General features: G+C 35.9%; 1 protein-coding gene across 2 annotated transcripts; it reads left to right on the plus strand.

Moving 5' to 3' along the window:
• The first annotated feature begins 3,741 nt into the window (after positions 1-3,741).
• Positions 3,742-23,601, plus strand: hm13 (histocompatibility (minor) 13). Of its 2 annotated transcripts, XM_051103188.1 has the most exons (13): positions 3,742-4,091; positions 7,260-7,358; positions 13,343-13,425; positions 13,537-13,625; positions 13,721-13,806; positions 15,035-15,160; positions 15,331-15,388; positions 16,105-16,188; positions 16,340-16,376; positions 16,471-16,573; positions 16,664-16,749; positions 21,843-21,989; positions 22,690-23,601. In XM_051103188.1, the coding sequence occupies exons 1-13, from the start codon at positions 3,900-3,902 to the stop codon at positions 22,757-22,759; spliced, it is 1,260 nt and encodes a 419-aa protein (XP_050959145.1). In that variant the 5' UTR covers positions 3,742-3,899; the 3' UTR covers positions 22,760-23,601. The 2 variants fall into 2 exon arrangements, with proteins under 2 accessions (XP_050959145.1, XP_050959144.1); XM_051103187.1 differs by lacking the exon at positions 21,843-21,989 and having other exon boundaries at positions 3,744-4,091.
• The last annotated feature ends 2,807 nt before the right edge of the window (positions 23,602-26,408 follow it).

A 26,408-nucleotide genomic window follows, 5' to 3' on the forward strand; every position in this document is an offset into this window, starting at 1 on the left:
AATGTGTTTGTCATTAATCCATACATTCAACCAGTGAACCAATCCATATTCACACGATACACATGTATTATTTCCTTAACGGCTTGCCATAGCTTGCCATAATTTAACGCTGGAGCTTGACATCAAACAAAGGTTGGGTTTTCACTTTCAACCAAAATGTGACGTCTGAGCAATGTAAGTCCACATCTAGTGTGATGGGAAGCTTTATTAGAATATTAAAGGATAATGTTCTAACAATGTTATCAATAAACATTTGTAGAATGTTTTTAGAGAATGTGATCCTACTTTTTTGGGAACTAAAATAAAACTTGCCGCTGAAAACATATGAATATGAAACATTTCTAGCTGTGACATACTATTAAAAATGAAAGCAATTTTAGTTTAAAATAAATACAATCTTTTATCTCAGCTTCAAAGGCTGTCTTGTTACAGATACAATTACAGAGTGTCCTGTATTACTGCCCCCTAGAGGAAGACACTGTTGTTTTGACTGAGTTTGACATTCAAACTATTTCAATAAATTAATTTAAAATCAATACAGTTTTCCATCTCAACTTCAAAAGGTGTGTCTTGTTCCTTGGGCCTAAAAGAGCATTTCCATTCAAGTTTTACTGTCATATGTAAACCAGGATACATGCTATTGAATTAAATTCAAATCTGTTAATAAATTAATTTAAAATGCATGCAGTTTTATTTTTCAAATCTAAAGGGAGTGTCTTGTTACTGATTCCTCGAAGAACATTTTGGTGGTGGTTTTAGTCACAGAACTATGATAGAACATACTATTGAAAATGAAAGCAATACATAATTTAGTTTGAAATAAATACAATCTTCTTTCTCAGCCTCAAAGGCTGTGTCTTGTTTCAAATTTAATAACGTACATTTTGCAGTAGTTTTCATTGTCAGAAGTGATGCAGAAGTCACGCTATTGACATTAAAAAATCACTTGCAAAACCTTCCAAAGAGTGTCCTGTATCACTGCCCCCTAGAGGAACATACTGTTGTTTTGACTGAGTTTGACATTCAAACTTCTAAATTCATTTAAAATCAATACAGTCTTCTATTTCAGCTTCAAAAGGTGTGTCTTGTTTCTGATTCTCAAATGAACATTTCAATTCAGGTTTTACTGTCATATGTCATTCAGGACACATGCTACTGAATCAAATTTGAAATCTGTCAATAAATGTAACTGCATGCAGTTTTCCATCACAACTTCAAAAGCTATATCTTGTTACTGGTTTCTAGAAGAACATTTTAATGTTGGTTTTAGTCACAGAATTATAGAGAACACATGCAACTAAAACTAAATTTCCAATTCAATACATCAATTGGAAAAAAAATTGAGCACATTTTTAAAGGGTCTGTTTTGTTTCTTTAAAAACACTTTTTTTTCTGTTTGTTTTGTTTTGTTTTTGTTTTCTGAGGAAAAACAGTCCATATAGTATATTATTTTATTGATATATAATACATCAATTATCATATGAGTATGGAACAATACAAAATGTAGCTCTAGATATAAATAAACATACATACATACAATATTCATTATGCATTACCACCACCCAAATAGTAGTTTGTGTTTGTGTTTGTGTTTTGTTTTTTTTTTTGTTTTTTTGAAGGTTACTGCACTGAGTAAAATATTGAGAATGGTCCCATATTTTATTTCAGTGATATGTAATATAGAAAATGTATTCAAACAGGAAATGATACCACTCAGTGAACACTGATATTAAAAAATAAATAAATAAATAAAATAATTAAAGAACAGTACAGAAGGTATTTAAATAGCAAAAATCATGTTCAATAATTACAATTATTGGATGACTGCAACTGACAACCATGAAAAAATGAGAATTATTGAAAAATATTTTGATTAATTAATTAATTAATTGATTAATGTATTTATTTGTTTATTTAAATTGTTTATTTTGGAGGGTAACATTTACATTTTTTGATTCTAAGTAACAGTTGGTAAACGATAAATAAATATAAACATTTGCTCGCTGTCATAGAGTACAAAGGGTCAATTTGACTCCACTACTGGGACTTAATCTGACTTACAGTTCTATGAAGAGACACAGCTGTGGTCAAAAGTTTACATAACCCTGCAGAATCTGCAAATGTTTTTTGTTGTTGATGTTGTTGTTGTTGTTTTTGTTTTTACCAAAATAAGAGGGATCACACAAAATGCATTTTATTTTTTTAGAACTGTTCAAAAGTCCTAAAGTAAGACATTTTGCATCAAAGATGTTTACATATAGTCCACAAGACAAACTAATAGATGAAAAAAAAAAAAACTATATGTTTCCCAGAAGACAAAATTACTACAATTTGCCCAAAGAGTTTGTGAGACCTGGAGATGTTTTCTGAAGAATAGTGGACAGTTTAACTGCTCAAGACAAATAAGGAGAAAAAAAAAAAAAAAGGAATTTACAGGATTTTTAAACATTTAATTCAGTAGCATGTGTCCTGAATGACATATGACAGTAAAACCTGAATTGAAATATTCATTTGGGAATCTAAAACAAGACACACCTTTTGAAGCTGAAATAGAAGACTGTACTGATTAAATTAATTTATAAGTTTGAATGTCAAACTCAGTCAAAACAACAGTATGTTCTTCTAGGGGGCAGTGATACAGGACACTCTCTGGAAGATTTTGTAAGCGAATGAATGTCAACAGCATGACTTCTGCATCGCTACTGACGATGAAAACTACTGCAAAATGTTCTTCATGAAATCTGTGACAAGACACAGCCTTTGAAACTGAGATAGAAGATTGTATTTATTTTAAACTAAATTATGTATTGCTTCATTTTCAATAGCATGTGTTCTATTATAAATTATATATTGAAGTGAAGATAGAAGAGCGTATGTACTTTACATTGATTGACCTACTCGTTGACATTTCAATATCATGTGCTGTGTTATAGTTTTGTGAATAAAACCAACATTTAAATGTTCATCTATGAACCAGTAACAAGACACAGCCTTTGAAATTGAGATGAAATACTGTATGTTCCAAAAATGAATGTGTTAACAGATTCAAATTTAATTCAATAGCGTACATCCTGATTTACATTTGATAGTGAAAGATGGCTGTAAATGTTGATCTTTCAAGACACACCACCTGGAGTTTACATATGAAACTGTGTGCATTCTACAAGTCATTTATTTAAACTTCTGAATGTCAAATTTGTTCAACACAAGTTCAATATCTTCCTGTAGGGGGCGGTAAACTGCACAATCTTTGTCAGGCTTTACAAGCTTTTTCTAATTGTTTCATTTCAATAACTTTTGTTGTGCTATAGTTCTGTAAATAAAACACATGTCCTTTTTGCTCTTCGTTTTGCACTTTGCAGACGGTCCCTATCCTGCACTATTACACTGTAAGGTCTATCGGTTACAGTACCTTAAGGCAGGTTAAAACAAATAAAACATATTGTGTGTTCTCTTCTACATTTGCAAACAATTAGAACACAGTATGTTTCTTGTCATTGTGCTCAATCGTTAAAGAACTACTTAAGATTTCCAAGGCTGAATCTCTGACAGATGTCAGACGTCATACATGGAACCAACTTTATATCGGTGAAAAAGCAGTAGCTTAGACCCCCAATATTAAGAGTAATCATACTAGTGTTTAACTCTGGGCTAAAAGCTTCTGTTTGAGAAGCGCACAGAACACCCCAGCGGTAATTCTTCCTCCGGTCCATCAGGTGTCAGTACGGTTGTAATTGTGCGTTTGTGTATGAGCAGTGAAGAACGCGGAGACTTCACCGGGCTGAGTTAGGAAACGTGGCCTTAACAGCGATTCGATTTCATCTCAATGAGAAGCACACTCAGTTGACACTCTCAGTCTATCTACATTTAAGGGTCGCAGTATTCAAACGCGCTAAAACATGGCTGATGTGGAGCAGAACGCAGCTTTGCCAGACGGATCCAGTAACGCATCAGATGCGGTTAACGGGACCGCTGGCCGGTTCGTTTCCAGCGCCGAGGGCACAGCGCTGGCTTACGGGAGTCTGCTGCTCATGGCCCTGCTGCCCATCTTCTTCGGAGCGCTCAGATCCGTGGGCTGTTCCAAAACCAAGGTAAAGTTATTTAGACAAAATCCGTATGAAAGTGTGCGAAGACAACGTAAAAGCCGCCTCAATGTTTAAATCTACAGCTGTTACACTGCTACACAATCAACATTGACACTATTATGCAAACGTCAATGCATTAGTATAGAGCAGTTTGAATTGTCTGACTTGCTGTGGTTCAGCTAGAATTTCATCGATTGATTTGCCATTGGTTCGAGAGTTACAGGCCTCATATATGCTAGTGCCATATGTTACCCAAAACATGATCTGTTTAACGTTGATAACCTTTATGCTTACTGCACACTTTATCAGTATTTACTTACCAGAGTAATGATGTAGTTCCACAACATATGATTTCGCGGTGTGCCATATTTTGTTCCTTCTAAAGCGATAGGATAGCTGTGCAAGAAGAGATTTAACGTTACAGGTTTTTTCTCTGTCTCTCTCTGCTACTACGCTCAAAAGTTAAATCCTTTTTGCGGGTTAAACAATTATTATATTACAAGACAAGTGACAACAGAGGTAAGTTGCAGAAATGTTTGACAGTGTTGAGCTTTCATTGTAAGGAGATGACGTGAGGAACTCCTCTGAGTATGGGCTAATTTGAGCAGCATAATAACCCTCCTTTGACATGACTAACGTTACTCGCTACATAACATCAGTTGAGTGTTAGAAATGGGGTCATTTCGTGTCTACTCAACTGGAGGCCCCCGACTCAGAGTTTTGTTTTTGTCAGTATTTTTTTCTGAATATATGTTTTCCCCTCCAAATTCAACATGCTTGTAATGAATTAAATGTTAAAGATATCAGAATGCCCTTTTAGAGTTCTTCATTCTTGAAGTTTTTAAAAGGTCTTAATAAACCTGCCTTTTGGCATCTTCTTTTTTTAAAGCCCTATATGGTTCAGTCAGAGAGATATTCTCAATGCGGCTTGAGTCGTACGTCGACTTGATGTTGAATTGTACACACTTTCAGCAGTCAAAAACCAAATGTGGGTCACTTTGCATACAGATGAATTTCCTGTTTGACACTGTAAAATGATGTTCACTATTTTTCTGTTTAACACTGTAAAGCTGCTTTAACACAATCTGGATTGTATAAAGCGCTATATAAATTAAGATGACTTGACTTTTTTTTTTTATTTAAGAGGAGTGTCTGAAGAACAAATATGTGTTGAAACTAGAACTTCCTTCTGTCAGCTGCATTGAACAAACCTGTCTGAGTGCCGTAAATGTTCTTTTTCCAAAGTTTGCTAACCTGTAAATTAAGAAGTAGTAAAGACATCTCAAAATCATTTTAAATTACTGTTACTAAAACACTTTTTTTTTTTTTGATTTTGTAATCTTTTTTTTAAAGCCCAGTGCAGCTCGCTGGTCAATTCAACAATTAGTTGAATTTTCGGTAATTGAAAATGGAATGCAGTCTCGTATGCATACAGCTGATACTTATTGGGTATAAAGAACAATGTCTGAAGAACAAATAATACTGGAAGTATTTATGTATCTTGTTTTCATAAGTATGTAATTTATATTTTAAAATGAAATCATTATGTAGTAATTCATGTTTTGGCAAACAATGTGCTTTATAAGGTTTAACTGTATGTTTAACATGGATGAAAAATGTATATTCTGTAAATGTTGTGGTAAACTGTATTTTATTTAGATGTGTTTTCCAAGCCCATGTGCCATCATTGGCCTGGGAATGTGTGCAAGATTTTAGGCATGTTAAGGCTCCCAAAAGCTCCTAAAATATTGAAGAATAAAAAGCTCACTATGACCAAACATACAACTCCAATTTGATCTCAAGTCGATTGAGCATCTATGAGATGTGCTAGACCAACAAATCTGGTCCATTGTGGCCCCACCTTACAATTTGCAGGTCTGCTGCTAATGTCAGGTGCCAGTTACCACCAGGACATGTTCTTATGTCTTGAGTTCATGTCTTGACATATCAGAGCTGTTTTAGATGTTTGACACATCAGAGCTGTTCATCAGAGGGGGATTTAATGGTTGGTGGTTTTAATGTTGTGGCAGATCAGTGTATATGCACATGTGCAGCTTATTTTTTTTTTTTTTTGTTTATTTTTATTTTTCCTTCTCTTCATTTTCTTACTTTATTGAAAGAAATTGATACTTGGGACTTGGGAAATAGCCAAATGGCCCTTAAAGTTGTCATACTTGTATTCATTGAGTTAGAAAAGATCTCCATTGAAAACAAATGAAAAATATGAACACTTTTTTTTAATGGGGTAAATTCTACAAATCGGCTTATATGATACAGAAAAAAAGCACATACAAAGTAGGTGCACACACTCTTCCTTATGGCAGCTGGTGGCACTATGAGTGAAGCTTATTGGTGACCAAACATACAATGTCAAATTTAATCTAACCCAAACAATTCATGTTGGTGTTGTTGTTTTAATTCTTGACTCAACATTCAGTATATCCAAAATCTGTTGTCTTATTGTAAAATTGTTGTATCAATAACTGTAGATATTTGTGGTAACACTATTTAAGAATCATTTTGCACCATTTTTACATCAGCTATATCTTGACATGAAAGCATCCTCATCTGGTTTGTGAAAAAGCATCATGGACGAGTGGGGGGCGCCTACTGTCAATAAATATTCCAACAAGATTAGCCACTTAATTGTAGAAAAAATACTAGAATGAAAACTTTTTTTTAACTGAATATTCACACAAACTTTCTTCCATATATTAATTGTAACAGTAAACCTCTGTTTGTATGCAAAAAATAAAAGGATTTCATTGGATTAAAAATAATACCCCCCCAATGATGCAAACCTGGGGGAAACGCTGCTTAATATTGCAGAGGCTGCATTTATTTGATCATACCAAGTAAAAACTAATATTGTACAATATCAGTTTCACATGCAAGAAATTATTGTGTGCAAGGTGTGCAAGAATTATTTATTATTGCAATTAATTATTATTATTTAAATAAACAAATGAATACTTTAGCAAGGACACCTTACACCCTCAGATGTGATTTACGATTACAGCTTGGTTTCTTATAAATATTTAGATACCTTTCATATCCTGTGTCAAAGTACAAAAGCTTATGGTGCACAAAGTACATAGGTTATTATATATATATATATTTTGACATATGCTGATGTATTGTGAACATACTGGTATTTCTGTGTTTCTCTGGCAGAATGCTTCAGATATGCCCGAGACCATCACAAGCCGAGATGCCGCTCGATTCCCGATCATTGCCAGCTGCACTCTCTTTGGCCTATATCTCTTTTTCAAGGTGACGTGTGTGTGTGTGTGTGTCCCTTCAAGTTATAGTGGCACTGTAACAAATTCCCTAATTTTTGTGTTTTATGTTAAAGGTGTGTTGTTTTCTGCAAAATGTTACAAATAATACAACCACTCTTGTTAGTTTAACCTGCAGTAAATGCAGTGTACTGTAATATCATTGCTTGGTCACACTCTATTTTAAGGTCCAATTCTCAGTATTAACTACCACTTTTGCCTCAAACTCAAAAAGGAATAGGGTAGGATTAAGGGATCTCAAATATGGTCATGCAGAGTAAGGCATTAAATTATGCTTTATAAGTACTAACAAACAGCCAGTATGCAAGTAATATGCATGGTCCTTAAAGTGTAGCTCATTGCTTAAAGCAGGGTTAGGGAAAAATGTTCATTTCTGCCAACTAAATGTGTTTGTTTAAGGTGTTAAAAATGTGACCCCATCTGTAAAACAACAATCTATTTCTGAGTTAAAGAGTGTCAAAGTTAATAGCCATAAAAATGAAGAAAACATGTTATATGTGTTTCTTTAAATGATAAAATATATCAAGGGATGACATGATAAATGCTGAAATTAATGCTTTTATTGACACTACATTGTATTTTGCTTCCTAAACATCGATTTTGATAGTTCGATAACGTTCTGCCACTATAATCAGCTTGTTTTAAGGAGATTTTATGCCTTTATTTTATTCCATTTCCAGAGCAGAATGTCCCTAAGCATTCAACCCCAGTCCCAATGAAGATGAAAACGTTTAGTTTCTAGTTGTCATACTCTCATTAAATTATAATTTTCATCTGCTCAAGCAGAGTGTTAATTTTGCGCTTCAGCACGGTATCTCTGGCTAAAACTAGCTAACCTTAAAGTTAGTTTTCCACTATCGGGCCGAATCGTTCCTAGAACGGTCAGGTACGGTTCCAGTTGTGTTTCCACATGAGCCTGGTACGGCACAGCACAATTACAAACCGTTCTCGGCACGGTTATATAACCGTGCTAAACCGCACTGATAGAGTGTTACAATTGTGTTACCAAGGCAACGACTGACGCATTTGTTTTTACATTCCAAAGAGTTCCATTATCAGCACCACAGTGGAAAATGAAACCGTATCCGTGCTGACTGGCCCGGATCGGCACGGAATGGAACAGTTAAGTAAAGAGAACGGTTTGGCCCGATAGTGGAAAAGTGGCTTATGTTAACGTACAAACCTAAATAGCGTCATGTACAGTGTAGGACAAAAACAATACATTTCAGTGCCTCTCCTTATTAAACTGGTTAAATGTAAGTTAATTTAATCTTACACTGCGGTAGATGAACAGTGTTGATCTGGGATGTTGTCATTGTGATCGTGGCGACCGTAACGTGAGGAACACATCCGCTTCTCCTGTTTGCATTGTGATCTGTGTTCTTTACATATTTATTAGCATATCTTTTATAAATCCCTCCAGGGCATATTTAAAGGGGTCATCGGATGCTAAGTTCACTTTTACATGTTGTTTGAACATTAATGTGTGTTGTCAGTGTATGTACCAATCTACCCTATAATGATCGAAATCCATGCAGTGGTTTTTAATTAATCTGTAAAAATAATATCCCCTTTTTCAAATCGAGCCGTTGTCAAATGCCTGTCACACCGACAGATGCCGCTCCCGCAATAGATTGACATGAGCTCTTACCTTAGACGAGCTGTCACAGTCCAGTAACTTTCCATGTTTTGATGCCGGAGCAGGGATGTAAGTTAGACAAGAATATCTCTGATTGAGCGATTGAGATGTTGTGTTGCTGGATGTAATAATGAACATAGTGGTCTTTATTCATTTATCAGCTTCACCTACAGTAGAAGTGAGTATAATAGCGTTATTTTTATTTTTATGAATCTTTGCGATCGCCTTTCCTTATAACGTGGTAGTTAGGAAGTTTAGCGGCTAAATGCGGCTAATGTAAACAAGATCGTCATTCCACAGAGAGAAGAGAGGGGCGGAGCGAGCAGAGCTCATTTGCATTTAAAGGAACAACCCCTTAGAATGAGATGATTTTTGCAGAGCTGATTTTGACAAGGTAAAAAGCATGTTGTTTTACAAAACCATTGAGAATTTTTAATCAAAGTATATTAGAGACTTTTCATTAAGACCCTAAAGAATCATATCAACTTGTGGAAAATGGGCATCTGATGACCCCTTTAAGTCCCACTTTGAAAGATGGTCCGTCTGTGTCCAAAATTTTTTGAAAACATCTTTAGTCGAAGTTTTCACACTGACAGCTGTCATTGTAAGACAGTTAGCAACTCCAACTTAGTTTGTCCAAGTTAGCGACCATAACTAAGGGTGGACAGGGCTTACCGATAGATCGGTTAGGTCACATTTATGGAGTCAATTATGGAGTCAAATCAATGCCACATATAATTGCAAAAGAACTGAAGTATTGCAAAAAATAATTTTTTTACAAACAAACAAGAAAGGGAGCAAAAGCAATGATTCTGTAACGCATATTTTCCATGGCCAATGCTACTAATTTATTTAGAACGCATGAAGTTCAAAACGTAGGTTTGGGAGGAGCCTAATCATTCAGTCCTGTCAATCATCATTATGAGCCTATATAAGCAGCTCTCATTGCACCATCCAAGCCTCAGTTCTTCCGGCATCCCTCCACCTCCCCTTCTCCTCCTCTATTTCTGTTATTCTCTCTCTAGGTAATATCACAATGGGGGGTTGAACTCGGCGCTCAAGCCGAGCCTCGGGTTCGAGCCTCCATTAAGGACAGTAAGCCAAGTTTGTTTACCATTGCCCATCAGGACTGGATGGGCAGGCAAACTCTTGAATCTTTATTTTGCGTTTTGGCCAAGTGTGAGCTTGCGATAGTGCTTTTTCCCTTCTCTTTTCTGCGTGTTTCACTGGCATGGATTTGACGTGGATGGAGTCATGGCACTGGGGCAGAAACAACAGGACTGGGCATGCCTCCCTGGAAGTTACGTGACTGAGACTCAATCACAACAGACCAATTTTGAGTAGACGTCACAGTGACGTCAATTGCAGATGCGCGCGCATAGTGGTTGCAGAAAAACTTTGGTAGCAGGTGGAGGTAAATGGGTAAACTCCATGGAATTGTGCCTTTTGATGTCAAAATCAGAATGCAAATAATTTTGATACAATACTGTAGTCAAAGACGCCATTTGAAGCTAAACGCAGACGTTTAAACGGACATACTATGGATGAAACTGCTATGATTACGCTACTTTTAAAGCATAAATTTGATTTAAACAATAGGTCTACATAATATTCACATATGCTGTTCATAGGGGATGTATTGTATTAGCCCTACCATTACAGCATGACACATTATTTAAAACTTATTACTATTAACCTTTTACCGAACAAATTTTTTGTATTATTTTTTTTTTTTTTTTCCCTCACAAATGCAAGTTTTATCTACTAATTCGGACTTTATAACTCGATTTAACAAAACTAATGAGTTTGTTAATTCTGAGGGGGGAAAAGCCAGAAGTGTGGGATATAAGCCAAGGAAAAAAGAGAGAATGACGAGTTGTTTTTCCTCTAGATTTGTGAAATATAATCTCGGAATTGCAAAAATAAAGTCAGGATTTTGAAATATAAAATAAAATTTACCTTTTTTATTCTTTTATTCCATGGCTCCATAGACTGCCAATTGAACCGCCCATAAAAATGTCATCCCTGTTTCGGGTCTGTAAGACTATCCCACTATCTAACGCCAGTTTCTTTGAATAATAGTGCTTATTGCTGGGTGACAAGCTCTTGTAATAGGCGAGTAACATTTTGAAAATGACATCTAATCAATATAATCTATACTCTTTTTAAATCTGAGTATTTTGTGCCATATCCTTGTAATTCTCTAGCCGTAAAGGTGATCTCTCTCTCCGTAAAGGTTTTCTGCAACCATGCTGAGCGCGCATCCCGAATGTTTACAAACCGATAATTGGTCTATTGATCAAGCATTGAGCCGAGACATGCGAATGGATCATTTCCTTTTATTCACTAGCTTTAAAAACAGCATGGGTTAGTTTTGTTAACTGTATGTTTATTAACAGCATATGCTCAAGTTAAAGAAGTTACTAACATCTGTTGTTTATTTCTCTCAATGTGCACACTTGTACAGCATCTCAACTTGAGCGGAAAATACACACTGTAGCTTTTAATCACCATTCAACAGCTCAAGCCACCACCTCACTGCCATCTATTGGACTGCAGAAAATCAACTAAAGTTCTATCATTAATGCGTGATTATCATAATATCATATTATAATGCTTGACTGATGTTGAGTGTACTTTTAGATATTTAAAAAGTTGTGCCATTCTATATATATATATATATATAAATATAAATTTCAGTCTGGCCAGTAAACTAAAAAAGTTACATGCCAGTGGCAATTCTGCTGTTGTAGATGGACACTGAATGAAAAAGAATTTTAACAAAAGCATAGGCCAAACTCAAACAAATTCAATTCAATTTTATCCTATAAATATGAGGTTTTTGATGTTACTGTTTTTGTTAATGAACATAAATCTTAATCTGTGTAAGGGCTGAAATGACTAATCGACAAAAAATATTGTATACAAATATATTTAAATACAAATATATACAAATATTTTGAGTAGTCGTTTGATATTATTTGACCTAATGTATGAGCTGTCAATAATGCATTTTGACCCGTGTGGTGCTGTAGCACAAGACTAATTCAACCCTCCTGGATGCAATTCAAGAGAAGATACAGGGCTTCAGAGCAAACACCGCCGAACCTGAGCGGCTTTTGGATGAATATGTAAATATATGCTGTGCGCTTTCCTCTCTGTAACAAAAAACACAACATAAACTGACAGCTGTGTGAAAGCGGCAGTTAAGAACACATCTGATTACAGCAATGTGGGTGTTTGCACAAGCTCTGCAGTTCAGTAGTCCAGTCCAGTCCAGTCACGTCATGTTACGTTTATTTGTATAGATAGGCTTAAATCAAGCAGCTTGACAATTTTAAACATTAAAAACGAGTCGTGTCTCTTTCAGTTAAAATTAAATCTTGATTTTTCTATTGTAAAGCAGCTCTCCAGCGTGGAGCTAGTTAATGATAAAAACGTTTTACTAGTTGGGGAAACAATCATTAAAGTGATGGTTTAGATGGCAGAAATCAAAGCTTGATCTAGCTCAGGACTATTTTGATTATCATCTCTTAAGGTATTATGTTGTGAATAAATTAGTTTATAGTTAATAAATGAATAAGGTTAATAAATTGTTTCGTATCCATATGACTTACAAAAGGAGATGTTAGGCAGAATGACATGTCATTCAGTTACTTTTTCATACAGCTAATTAAATGGTAAATAAATGTTTGTCTGTCATCTCATCTTGTGTGCAAAATATATCTATGTGTAAAAATTGATTGCATAATAATTGAGATTACATATAACTTTGAGGAGCTGAAGTGACCTTTATTTATTTGTTTGTTAGAACATGTTTAACTAATTGCAAAAGCTGAATGATCAAAGTCTACTGATTAATCAGCGAAATAACCGGTGATCAGTCGATTAATCGTTCTAATAATCATTAGATGAATTACCAAAAAGCGATCATTTGTTGCTGCCCTATCCACGATGGATCATGCCATCAAAGTCCGAAAACTCAAACCCATTTCATTATTTGAAACGGTAATTTCAGCCATTAGAAGAAGGTATGAAGAAACTAAGAAATTAAGTTATCTAAGATATTTTGTTAAGAATAAAAGACTGAAAAAGGATTAACCTAAGTTTACTATATTTTGATGTAGAAAAAAATATATATTTTATTATTTTAAATGTTTTGAATATATTACTTCAAATTTGTAAAATGTTCACCTGTTTGACTGTTCTGACAAAATATATGTTATGCATATTTTGCTCAGTTACACTGTATTAATTTTGCTTCGAAGCATTCATTACAAGGGTTTTGGAATAATTGTGCTTTTTTTCTTTACTTGTAGATTTTCTCGCAGGAGTACATTAACTTGCTGCTATCCATGTATTTCTTTGTGCTGGGCATATTAGCACTGTCTCATACAATGAGGTACAGTATGAAAATACCTAGAGCTTCTAAAGTGTTTTCATGAGTTTTGGAATTTTGTCATTCTTTTAATATGAAATGATTTAGGTTAACTATTTGGTATTGCTGTCCCAGTCCCTTTATGTACAGAGTTTTCCCTGCTAACTTGCCAAATAAACAGTACCAGCTGCTGTTTACCCAGGGCTCAGGAGAGAGCAAAGAGGGTGAGAAGTGTTTGAGCATTTACAAAAAATCATTTCTGTGTATGATGGTCTAGTTCCGTATAAATTCTCTTAAACTTACCTGTTATCTCCAACAGAGATCGTCAACTATGAGTTTGACACTAAGGATCTGATATGCCTGGGAATCAGCAGTGTGGTAGGAGTCTGGTACATCCTCAAAAAGGTAGAGTAGATCTGTCTGCGTTTGTTTTATTCCGCCGATCGCAGATGTTTTGCATAGGCCAAATGGATTGTTAGCCTGGCACATGCACATTTTGTGTTCACGTGATTTAAATGTATATATCCAGCAAACAGCAGTACTTTCGAGTAAAGTACCTGCCCTTTAACTATATTTTGTCTTGGTCACACAGACCAAACAAGATGATATTATTTGATTGTAATGCATAAAATAAATGTAGAAATATTCAAAATGAATGTATGAAAGCTTTAAGCATCATTCACTAATAACTAATAACTTACTAATTGCATATTTATGTGTTTTGCATATGTATGCACATAATTCGTAATTATAATTACTTAATTATTAAAAAAAAAAAAAAATGTGGAAACCATCTCCGCACATGTATTTTGCTTGCACTTTTATCCAGAATTACTTTCACTGCATTCAATGTGTACATTTTATCAGTTTACACTTTCACTGGGAACCAGGAGAGTTGCAACACAAATTGACGACAACGTGATATTTAAAATGTGAAATAGTGATATTGTGTTAAGAGATCTTTAACTGCTTTTTTGTATTATTTTGTACAGTTCTCTGAGGTCCACTTGATATCAAGGTTTTTACATAAGAAAGAAAAAAAATCTGTCCTGTTTTTAAACCCCTCATCAGAACGCTCTGTTTGAGTAGGCATGGTGGATTGTAAACCCAAAAGTAGATGCCCTGGTCAGGATCTTCACTGAAAATAAAGTTTGTCCACTCTTTCTGTCGCGATCAGAAGGAACGCAATGTTGTTTTTCTACAACTAGGCACTGCACAGCATCTTGTATTCGGAGTGATCTTTATTGTTTGGTTTTTGCTTATACCTGCGTTGGCCTCTCATCATTTACACTTCATGCAGGAATCTGGGTGGGGCTGAACAGGCAGCGATGTGGAAGCAGACGTTGATATTCTTCTGCAGACGCTGTCTGCTGTATTTAAACAATTAGGCGATGGCTAGTAGCACGGATAATTACTTTTATCAGCTGATACCAATTGTTGGTGGTATACATTAGGGATGTGCACAACGACTAATTTGATGGTCGTTGAAAATGAAAGTTTTGAAAAAAAAAACAGTGTAAAAATAGTCCATATTTTAGTGCACTGATGTGGAATTTCAGCATTCCCACCAAGTTTTCCGCAGAGTGGATGAGACCCGTTTTGTGGACAAAAGTCTCTGTGTATTTCTTGACAGCATTGGATAGCCAATAACCTGTTTGGTCTGGCGTTTGCCCTGAATGGAGTGGAGCTGCTCCACCTCAATAATGTCAGCACTGGATGCATCCTGCTGGGAGGTCTGTTCGTTTACGACGTGTTCTGGGTAAGTTAGAGGAATATTAGTACATTAAAATTCACAATTGTAAACCTACTTAATACTGGGCCCTGTGAGTTTTGGCATCAGCCCTGGTACATGCATGTTAGCGCTTGCTTTATTAATTTATTAATTAATTTATTTATTTATTTGTTTGTTTGTTTGTTTTTTGCCTCTAGGTTTTTGGCACCAATGTTATGGTGACAGTTGCTAAGTCCTTTGAAGCTCCAATTAAGTGTGAGTATCTGATTTATCCATCCATCCTGTTGTGATGCAAATTTGCCATAACATGTAACTGTTTTATATTAAAAGGGAATACATGTCATTTTGCTCAAAAAAATCAATGTACCTCAGTACTGTTTGGTTACCAGGATTTTTCAGAATACTTCTGTGGAACACAAAATAAGTCATACAGCTTTGGAAGAACATGAGAAGTTGTAAATGATCAAAGAACGTACATTTTTTTGGAACTATTGAACTTAATTTGTAAAAGTGCTTCAAACTAACTCATATATTAACAGCAAGACAGATGTGTTTGCTGTTCTATACAATTTCCTCAGCAGAAAAAAATCTTTCTATAGTTATGTGTGTTGTTAAAATGTAAGAAATTCAGTATTTAGATTTTGCATTAAGAATCAGTGTAGCCAACTTCGCAACTTCATCGCATATTCATTAGTTGTCAGTTATAATCGTCAAAATTAAAAGAAATAAACACTTGAAATATGTCAGTCTGTGTGGAATGAATGTATACATTTATACAAGTTTCACTTCTTGAATGGAATTAATGAAATCTTTTTTTTTTAAGATATAAAAAGTTTACTTAGTGTACTACGTTTACTTAGTCATCTTAATTTTCACCTTAGTCTGAATTTTTTTTTTTTTTTTTTTTTTCAGCAGTTAAGTCTCACTCTTATATTTCACTGTTTCCTACTTTTTTTTTCTTCTTCTTCTAGTGGTTTTCCCACAGGATTTGCTGGAGAAAGGGTTGAATGCCAGTAACTTTGCCATGTTGGGACTGGGGGACATTGTCATTCCGGGTAAATATATGAAGATGGTTTCTGAGACACTTTGACTAGTTTAAGACAGCCATGTATTGCACAAGATAACCTGTGAACACTGAGCCATGAACACTGTCCATTATTTAAAGGAAAAGCTCATTACTGAATCCACTCTTTCCTATTCTGTCAGGAATCTTTATTGCTCTGCTCCTGCGCTTTGATGTCAGGTAGAGTTCTTTTTTGTTTTGTTTTGTATCACTAGGCATTTGCAGTGTTGATTTACAGCTGTTCAGTCATCTTTTTCTCATCTTTCACCCACAGTTTGAAGAAGAACACACGGACTTACTTCTACACCAGTTTCCTGGCTTACATTTTCGGCCTGGGGCTTACCATATTCGTTATGCACACATTTAAACACGCTCAGGTAAAAACAAAACCAACCAGATATCATAAACAAACATAACCAGAAATCAACCCAAGATGCCAATGAATGAGTGTGTGTATTGTTTCCCAGCCTGCTCTGCTATACCTGGTCCCTGCTTGTGTTGGATTTCCAGTGCTGCTGGCCCTGTTCAAAGGAGAACTGACTGAGATGTTCAGGTAACTCCCCTTCCAATATTGACCACGTTCAGAGCTTATGTCCAGGGTCAGGATGCTTAGGGTGCTTAGCTTGGAATGTCATTTTAATATAGCACACTTCTGCACTCATGTTCATGCATACATGTCATTGCATCTTTCTTGTATCCAAAACCAGTGGAGTAGCGCCCCATGACAGGCTGCCTCATTTCTACCATTACGCTTTACCTTCAGCGTGCTTGATAGCACTTATGTTGTGTAAGAAGTGTAAGTGATCATTTTTACTAAAATATCTTGGCAAAATTCACTTGTTTAGTGCAGAAAAATAGCAATGGATTGCAGCAAGCAGAAATGATTGTGTCTTATGTTAAGTACGCGCTGTGGAGGTGTTTTCTTTTAACGCCACAAAAACAGTTAACTTATCAAAATAAACCTCGCAACATATTTAATAAAGGCGTATCGATGCTGTTACTGAGCGAACGAGAGGTGAAGCGGGCGGATCCATATGCAGTTTTTTATTAAACACAGTCAGGGTCGAACATCAGCAAACAGGCACAGAACAGGCAAGATACAATAGTAGTCCAGGGTCAGGCAAGGGGGGCAAACACCGACGAACGTAATCCAAGGGGTGAGGCAAAGGAGTGTTCTAAACAGACCGTCAGTAGTTCAAACGAAGGCCCAACAGAGTCCAAAACGGCAAGACAAAGGGTTAATCCACAACGGCCGATAAATTCAGGGCAGGCTAAAGACAGACGAGATAAACTAGGCTAGGATACAAGACTCGGGTAACCAGACTAGAAACAAGATTTAACTAGACTAGGGAGCTAGGAAATACTCGGAGAAGCTCCGTAATGTAGCTAACACTGGGAGAGTGTTAAACACAACACGATACAATACGGCCCAGAGTGATGGTAACGGTCTCGTATTTATACCAAAGCCACTAGATGGCATGCCTGCAACCATTAGCCGAAAAAGCGTAACGCTAAAGCTAACGCTTCCGGTCTGTCAGTATGTGGGAAAGGTACTGTGGCCGTGAAGTGCAAAACAAATCACAATTCTGAAAATGAAATAACAAATTACAACGCAGATCTAAAAAACTAAATAACAATTCCGAAAACATTATAACAAATCAGAAAACACAATGACAAATCCTAAAAGAAAAAAAGAAAAAGTTAGAAAAAACAACCACAAATCAGATAAACCGGAACAGGTAGGTATAGCTTGAGACAGCGTCACTGGTTTGAGAATATATTAGTGCTGATTGGACGAGACATCTGTCAATCAAGGTATACAAGAAGAACAGCAGAGTCATCAAAGTTCGGAGATGGTCTTAAAGTAGCTCAGTTTCAATGTATTTTATGAATTGCCCTTACTATAGAATAAAAAATATACATGTACGTTTACAACACTGTACTCCGTATTATATTACTCTTGAATCAGAATACAAAAAACTAGTAAATGCTAATGCAAGGGTGTTTCTAATACAGCGGCTTTAAGAGTGACGGTAAATTTCTCTTCTGACTGCCTTTATCGGTAGTCTATCTTTATTTTTTTTTCCGTGAATACACGTGTTACACATTTCTTTTGCTATTTGAGCAACTGGGAATGAAAAAAGGAGGGTATAAGTACAACATATTAAACAGTTTTTTTTATTAGGAAAATTAAACTGGAATTGAGTTATATCCAATAGCAGTAAGACACGTAGTTCAGAAGCAGAAAACGGCTATAATCCAAATTTATTCTCTGCCAGTAGGAGGATGACGCTTTTGGAATGGTTTCCCTCATAACAACCTGGATTGTAGCTGTATACCTCGTCCAGTCAGTGGTAATCTATTCTCAAACCAATGGCACTGTCTCAAACTATACTTAGCTTTTCCGGTTTCTCATATTTGTCGTTGTGTTTTCTGACTTTTGTTTTCGAATTAGTCTTTGTGTTTTCAGACTTGTTATAATGTTTTCTGAATTGCTGTTGTTTTGTCTGAATTAATTTGCTTTTTAGATTTGCGTTCGTGTTTGTAATTTGATTTGTTTTGCAATTCTCGGCCACCGTAGAAAGAAGAGACCAGAGGCCGTTTTCTTTGAACGGATGTCAGTAGAAGAGAGGCTTCACTACACTGAATAAACAGCTTTTTAGAGGAAATGGCTTATCATTTAATGAATCGACAGCCTATCTTCTAATCTTCAACATGTTTTACACTAAACAATACTTTTGAATTGAACTATTTTTAGAGCTTTCTACGAGAAAAAAAAAAAAAAAATTGCTGCAGGTGGGATTCAGCTTACGCCACTTCTCATTCATTCCTATGGTATCCATAAACGGCGATTGTGTCGCACAACTCTGAAATTCAGTGAAATTCATATATATATATATATATATATATATATATATATATATATATATATATATATATATATATATATATATATATATATATATATATATTTTTTTTTTTTTTTTTTTTTTTTTGAAGCAAATGAATGGTGTTTTGCTTTTACGACATACCCTTGCAGACTCGCTATTGGTTAAGTCGGTGATTAAGGGCGACCATTTTGTCTACACGTGACTGTAGCTCTTATTCCACGATACTTGTGTAATCTCAGTCAGCACTTAACAATATGTCTTAGCTTTTTATTAAGAAACTAAAAGCAACTTGCAGCAAAGTCTTTTATTCTAAGTTTTACGTTTTACTAAGAAATTTGATTATTAAGTCAAAACTTAAAACTGTGGCAAGTTCCTTTCTTAATGAGCAAGTCGATTCGTTTGTTTGATTTCTTCAAATGGCTGATACATACAGGAACATAGCAAGTATGAATAATGGGTCATTGAATCATCACTTCATTTAGAAGCAAAATGCCATTGCAGACCTACCAACCTGTAGGCATTTTGTGTAGCCGGTGTGTATTTTGACTTCAAAACCCGATTACACCTCTGTCCAAACGCACATTATAACATACTAAACAACATCAGTCGAATGTTAGAAATAACTTCCTTTTGTGATCTTACATGGCTTCTTATTACAGAATAAGGCTATACTATAACAAAAGGCTATGTCAATTAGTAATGGATTATAAATACACTTAATTATTATGGAAATACCCGAGGTTGTTAAGAACATGGGTAAATTTATTTAGTTAGTTAAATAAAATAAAATAATAAACAACACAATAAAGTGTGGTAATACCATTATGTTTTAAAATAAAATGGGAGTATTAAATAAAGTATAATTATTTTACAGTAAACTTAAAAATAAAATGCTAATATTTACTTTTTTTATGTGACTTTATTATATTCGAATCTAAATTGGCAATTTATCTATGCATTTACATAAAAGTTTACTCAAACTGTGATTGCTGACAAAGATAATAAATCAGTTGTATACATTTAGAAGTGTATTAGAAAAATAATGGTTATATAGTAAATGTTAATATAATTGAGGGTGTTTTAAACAAGTTGAAAGGTACATGCGGTGGCCGTCAGAGCATTAACCCGGTGAGTGAACGAGACAAATGATTAGCATAGACAACGGAGAGAGAATTAAATTCAGTGCTTTTATTTTCAACGGGCTCTTTCTTATGACGGTTTACATGACTCCGACTTCATGAGACTAATGAACATACAACAGCGAGAGAATTAACTTCAGCGCTTTCATTTCCAGCATGTGCTGATTCATATATTATTCAATTCAGGCAAAGTTATTGGGACAGGACATGACGGATTATCTTATGTGACTGTGAGTTCGTCTCTATTTCTTATGACGGTTTAAGCCTATATGTGACTCCGACTTCACGAGGCTAATGATGAGCAAATAGACAAAAGAGAGAGAATCAAATTCACCACTTTCATTTCCAAACAGGTGCTCATTCATGGCTGTGTATTATTTAATTCACGCAAAATTGTGTTTATTGGGACAGGATTTGACGAACTATATTTTACGTGACTGTAAGTTTGTCTCTGTTTCTTAGAGCCAAGCTGCATAAACTACCTACATATGAGGCTTTTATGTATCAAATCTAATATGAGCATTAATGGCTGTTATATGAAATAAAGTTTACTAATTACAGCAAAGCAAGAAAGAAGGCTATGCTTTACCTTTGCACACCTTTGTTGTCAGGTCTCCCCTCAGGCGCGCTGCATGCGCGCAATTCTCAAAACATCCACAAAATGCTGGCGTTTATCTGTGAACTCGATATTACAAAACCGATAACCGATTATGGTAAAATGCTTAAATATCAGGAAAAATATTGGTCAATCTCTATTAAAGAGCATCCAATGAATAGTGTCAGTGAATGAAATGCCATGTTTTTGCTTTGTCCTTTGAAAACGGCATCGAATGGAATAGAATTATGCTTTCAGTTCAAATGTAAATCTTTTACAGTATTACAGTTTGTCGATTTAAAATGGTAACTGTGCAATAACAGCTGCAGCCTTGTCGGTAGGCAAATGCGAGCTCTGAACTTATTTACACAGCGCATTTTCTTATTTTGGTTGCGCGTGCGGACCACTAATTTGCATCCCTGTTTATAGCACTAAATAATGGCAAATTCTTAAAAATAATACATCTCTCAAAAGATATTTATAGTAGACATATGACAGATGGCCTGTGTTTTTTCTAATTTAAGCGTACTGGAATATTTTTATTTTTTAATAGCATTTTAAATTGCAAATCACAAAAAAACAAAAAAAGCCATCAGAACCAAACAGATGGTATGTATTGAACCATGGGCTAACTATTGCAACCCCCATCACAACCTTTTCAGAGGTTGGCAGGTCTGTTGTTGTGTGTTCCTCAGAGACCCACTAGAGCTCTGCTGTTATTAGATATTAACAACTTAATTTTTGCAACCGTGCTGATGTTCTAGAAAAATAAATATACAATTGAACATTTTCGCTTGTAAGGGTTCTTTTCCTTTGTGACGCCGTCTCAGAAGGTAGCAGCCTATGTAGGTGATAGACAGCAAGGCAGCTCACAAGCTTTTAGAACGCGTTTCATCCGCTTCTGATTTCTTATTGGAATGAGTTTCTTCCTGTTTTATTCCTGTCTTATTCTTCTCCTTCCCTTTTCTTTCTTTCTTCACTCTATCGTCTCCCTTCCCGTGTTTTGTCCTCTGACATGCAGCTATGAGTCGTCAGGCGAAGTTTTGCCCCACACCCCGCGGCTCACTCATTTCCCCACCGTGTCGGGCTCTCCAGCTAGTCTGGCAAACTCCATGCAGAGTTTTGGCCTGTCGACCCCCCGCCGTCGCCGACACACACCCTCCGACATGTAACGACTGAATTCTTCTTTTCCATTACTGTCTTCTCCCGCCTGTGCAGGTATCGCCCTTGATAATTCATCTGAACTTTCCTGATCTCTTCCTGTCAACACCTTCATACAATTCACAGTGATTTAGAGTACCTCCATAAGCTTCATTTTGTTGTCCTACTAGGTGCCCTCTCTTATTGTGTCAAGAATTTTGCTTCCTGATGCCCCACTGAACTAAGGAAAATGAGATTAGGCACTGCCTCAAGTGGTTTCTCCCCTGTATAAAATGACAGCGTTTCATCAATTTAACACTGTTTTTTGGAGTCCATGTCATATGGGTTAGTAGTCTACCTTTTTTGTTCATGGTTACATCTGGGATACATCTGGGGATTATTGTACATTTTAAGATCCCAGGAGCATTTTATAACCATAGTTGCAGGAAGTAGAATCAGTTTGCCTTTAGTTCTGTCTTCAAGTGAGCTTTGAACTTTGTCATGGCAACTTTTACAACTTCTTAATTGGTGCTTGTTTCTTGCCCCGCCTCATGGCTTTTCTTGTCATCAGCGTACATCTGTCCCTTGTGTCCACTACAGCAGATGCTCATGTATCAAAAAGGTGCAAGTCACATGAACTATAGGGACAGAGCAGCCCGGCACCTTTCTCTGTTTATCCATATTTATTAATACTGATCTGATTAATACTGATACTGTGTCTCCTGCAGATACGAAGAGTCTTCACCAGAAGAGGCGTCATTGAAAGAGGAAATGACAGAATCTGATAAAGACAAATAAAAATGCGAATTGAGCCCTTATTCATGTCCTACATTTGTTTGTCATAGTGATGTGGTCACGCGGCAAACCATCATGTTCGGAGTCTGCTCACGGCAGTCACGTATTCTGTACTTTTGAACTTTATTTTAATGATGTACGACAGCTTTCTCAGTGCCTGTGTGTTCTCTTTGTTCCTTTTGTTCATTTCATTGCCTTCAATGTTCATATTTAAACAATTGATTGGTAATTTGCTTTCAAAGTATTTTTTATTTTATTATTTTCTCTTTTTTCCCCCTTAATTATTATAATACAGTGTTTGAACTGGATAGAATGTGTGTCTGAATGTAATGTGTCAAGATGCTATACAGATTTATTAAAAATCTGATGTCACAAGTCCGGTACCTATTCCTGTGTAGCTGATTTCTGTTGTTGGTTTTACTCTAGGATCTCGTAAGAGGTTCCATTGTAAAACACAAGTAATTGTCAATTTTACATTACATGAAAGGACAGACACGTTCTGGATGAAATATTTTTGCTTTATGCAAAAGTGGGACCAAATATCTCCCTGTCAAGTGATGATGGTGTTTACATGTTATGTTTTTTTTTTTTTGTTTGTTTGTTTTTTTTCTGGATGTAGTTGAAGGGTTTTGAGTTTAGTTTTATATTACCATATTGTGTCCTGATCATATTTGTTTGTACACATCATGCTTAGCTTGGTAACCGTCATTTTACAGTCTCCTCTTGTGTAATCTTTCTTTTCTCAATGTAAAAGTGTAAAAGTTTAAGCTTATGTAAGGAGCATTTCTTCCTTGGTTAAACTTATTTGCATTAAACTGTGGTGTTTACCACTGTAGAAAAGCATATTCCCAGTGTGTGCTTGACTGTACTCACTTTCCAGTGTGAAAATAATGATCATAGCTTGGCACCTTTATGTTTGTTATGTATTATGATGTTTATAGGCCAATGCAAACATGATGGTTTGACCACAAGAGAGAACAAAGGTAGGGTTTGTGTTTTATCTGTTGTGTTATGAATTGTGTACTCTTTTTGATGCATTGGGTAAACGGCACTCATGCACTACTTGTATTGATAAACTAGCCTAGAATTTCATGCACTTTTCCAACTAATACAAAACTAACTTCACTGATTTAAAAAAAAAAAAAAAAAAAAAAATTATCACTTTTAATTTGATCGATAGATAAACAGCATGAAACTAAAGAATCAACTTTATGTATATATAGTATATATTGTATACAACTATATGTATATATTATAGAATAGAATAAACCTGAACTGTGCACATGCAGTTTGTAGGTATGTTAATGCTTTGTCCAGAGTCACGGTCACAAATAAAACACATCATTATTAAATAATAAATCTAATATTTTCCCCTTAAAGCTGCTCTGCTCTTCTTTAAAATGACACAGGTTTAGCACACCAACATTTTTCCTTAGTTGGCTGTGATCACTGAGATATATCACTGATAGGAGGTGTTCTGGATGTGATTTACCAACCTTTTTACTCACAGTGGATATGTACAGGACTTGGAGAGTGGAAAAGGGTGCACCGATGATTCTCTTAGCAGTCTGGACTATCTGCTGTATTCTTCTCAGGTCTGATTTGGTAGCCGAGCCAAAACAGAATTATAGAGGTGCGGAGGACAGACTCTATAACTACAGAAACGACACTTGTGGCAAGTTAAACTTCCTCAGTTTGGCAAAGAAAAAGCAACCCCTTCCTGGGCCGTTTTCCATAACTGAACCTATATGAGTGTCTCCTTTCAGGTCCTGAGAAATGGTAGTGTCCAGAAACCTGAATGGCACCACTGTTACAGCAGTGCTGTTCATGATGGTAAGTGGAGTGATGGGGTGTTTCTCCTAAAGTCTATGAATTTACCTCAGAAACAGAATGTGATGTGACGCGCTGCTTGATCCAGAGGAGAATGTAATTTCTGATGAGTAAATATTTTTTTTACTGACATTAGTTAATGTGTTGTTGTTTCATAAACTGGTACACATTTTACTAGTTGGCCTTTTCTCAATCTGTATTGCCAGACAAAAATGTGTGAAATCAAGTAAAACAAATGAAAGGCAGCCTTTCGTTGCATCGAAATGTTGTATAACGTGAGAATGTGTTTATAGTATGTTCTATAATATAAAACACAATAGGATATATGTGAGATTGTAATAATCCTGACCTCCTGTGCCCTTCCATTGTTGTATCACTTCGGCTGGCAACAGTAATCTTAAGTTAATTATTAACGTGGTGAGTGATTAAGAAATCACTAGTCGTTAGTGGAATTCGGTTCCATTGTTGTAACACTTCGGCTGGCAACAGTAGTTACGTGGTAACTATTAGCGTGGTGAGTGATTTGGATATACGGTACTGATCACACAGTATTTTTGGATCACGGCTGCGTAAATTATTTCGCGGGAAGAACAAAATAAGGAAATTATTAATAATCACATATCTGTGAATTTTTTTTTTCCAATTGTTACTGCATGTTGATATATTGTGACAAAAAGAAGGTGCTTTAGGGGCGACCCGAATGCGGTTCGGCGGGAGCTGAACGGTTTGGCGAAAGCCCAAAAGAAATAGGGAAGCACCCAAACAAAAGAAGGTGATAGCGGCGATCAGGACGTAAAGTCTTGTGTGAGCCGAAATATAGGACCATCACCCAAAGTCACAATACGACACATGTACTACAATTGAGGTTGAGCCATAGAGTGCAGAAATCTACAAAACACTAACCGCTAATACTAACTCCTAAAAGTGGAAGATGGGGGGTTCAGTATTGAGACCGCTACCGGGGGAAACGCCAGTTGATTTTATGTACAGAAATAATCAGGGAATTTATACAGAACCATATGTCAGTAATATGCCAGGATGGTCAGAAAAAATGAAACCGCAAATTGAAATACCGTATCCACGAGAGGGTTCATTTACAGATGAGGGCATGCGGTTGGCTAAAAGTCTAGTCAAAGAGGGCTGGGGCGATCCTAATTGGGATTACAACTATATGAATAAGAGTTATGGTATATGGAAAGGGATGAAACAAGTTTGGGATCAGGGCCCAGAGAAAAAACAAGTGGCTGCTTATGTAGCAAGACAAAACTGCCCCATAGGGGATAAACCCCCACCCTACTGCACGCCTAAAATTACAGCGCCGTCTGCACCTAAATTTAAAATGATAGAGATGAACACAGAAACTGCAAAATCTGCTAAAGTTAACAATGAAATGGAAGTGCCCAATGAGAGATCCAACGGTGCAATGGTATGGCTAAGGTCTGGTAACGGAATAGCCGTTAAGCCTATAAAAATGGCAGATATGGAAGCAATATGCAAAAGTTTGCCTTCTCCTCAGAACCCCAGCAAATTTGTGACTATTCTGCAAACTCATACAAGGTATGCTCACTTTACGGGTGCAGATTATAGGGCGGTTCTGGTGAGAACGCTAGAAGCAGATGTCACTGAATCAATGTTGATTACTGAATGTCCAATATTATGCTATGAGAATGATAAAATATCGGGCACAGCTACAGCTAGTAGCCCTCATGAGTTTTTTTGGGAGAAGTCTGAAAATCATGACACGTTCTTTAAAGAACTGAGAATTTTTCTAGATAAACAAATGGGGAACAGACAAGACCTATCATTTGCTGCAAATACAAAG

Source organism: Labeo rohita, unplaced genomic scaffold (genome assembly GCF_022985175.1).
Source record: "Labeo rohita strain BAU-BD-2019 unplaced genomic scaffold, IGBB_LRoh.1.0 scaffold_383, whole genome shotgun sequence".
Taxonomy (NCBI): Eukaryota; Metazoa; Chordata; class Actinopteri; order Cypriniformes; family Cyprinidae; genus Labeo; species Labeo rohita.

Excerpts from the sequence above, each read along its gene's own strand:
- hm13 (XM_051103188.1), top strand. The coding sequence starts at position 3,900 with ATGGCTGATGTGGAGCAGAACGCAGCTTTGCCAGACGGATCCAGTAAC. Across the intron at positions 7,359-13,342 it reads GCCTATATCTCTTTTTCAAG|ATTTTCTCGCAGGAGTACAT; the intron begins GTGACGTGTGTG and ends CTTTACTTGTAG. Across the intron at positions 16,189-16,339 it reads GGGGGACATTGTCATTCCGG|GAATCTTTATTGCTCTGCTC; the intron begins GTAAATATATGA and ends CTATTCTGTCAG.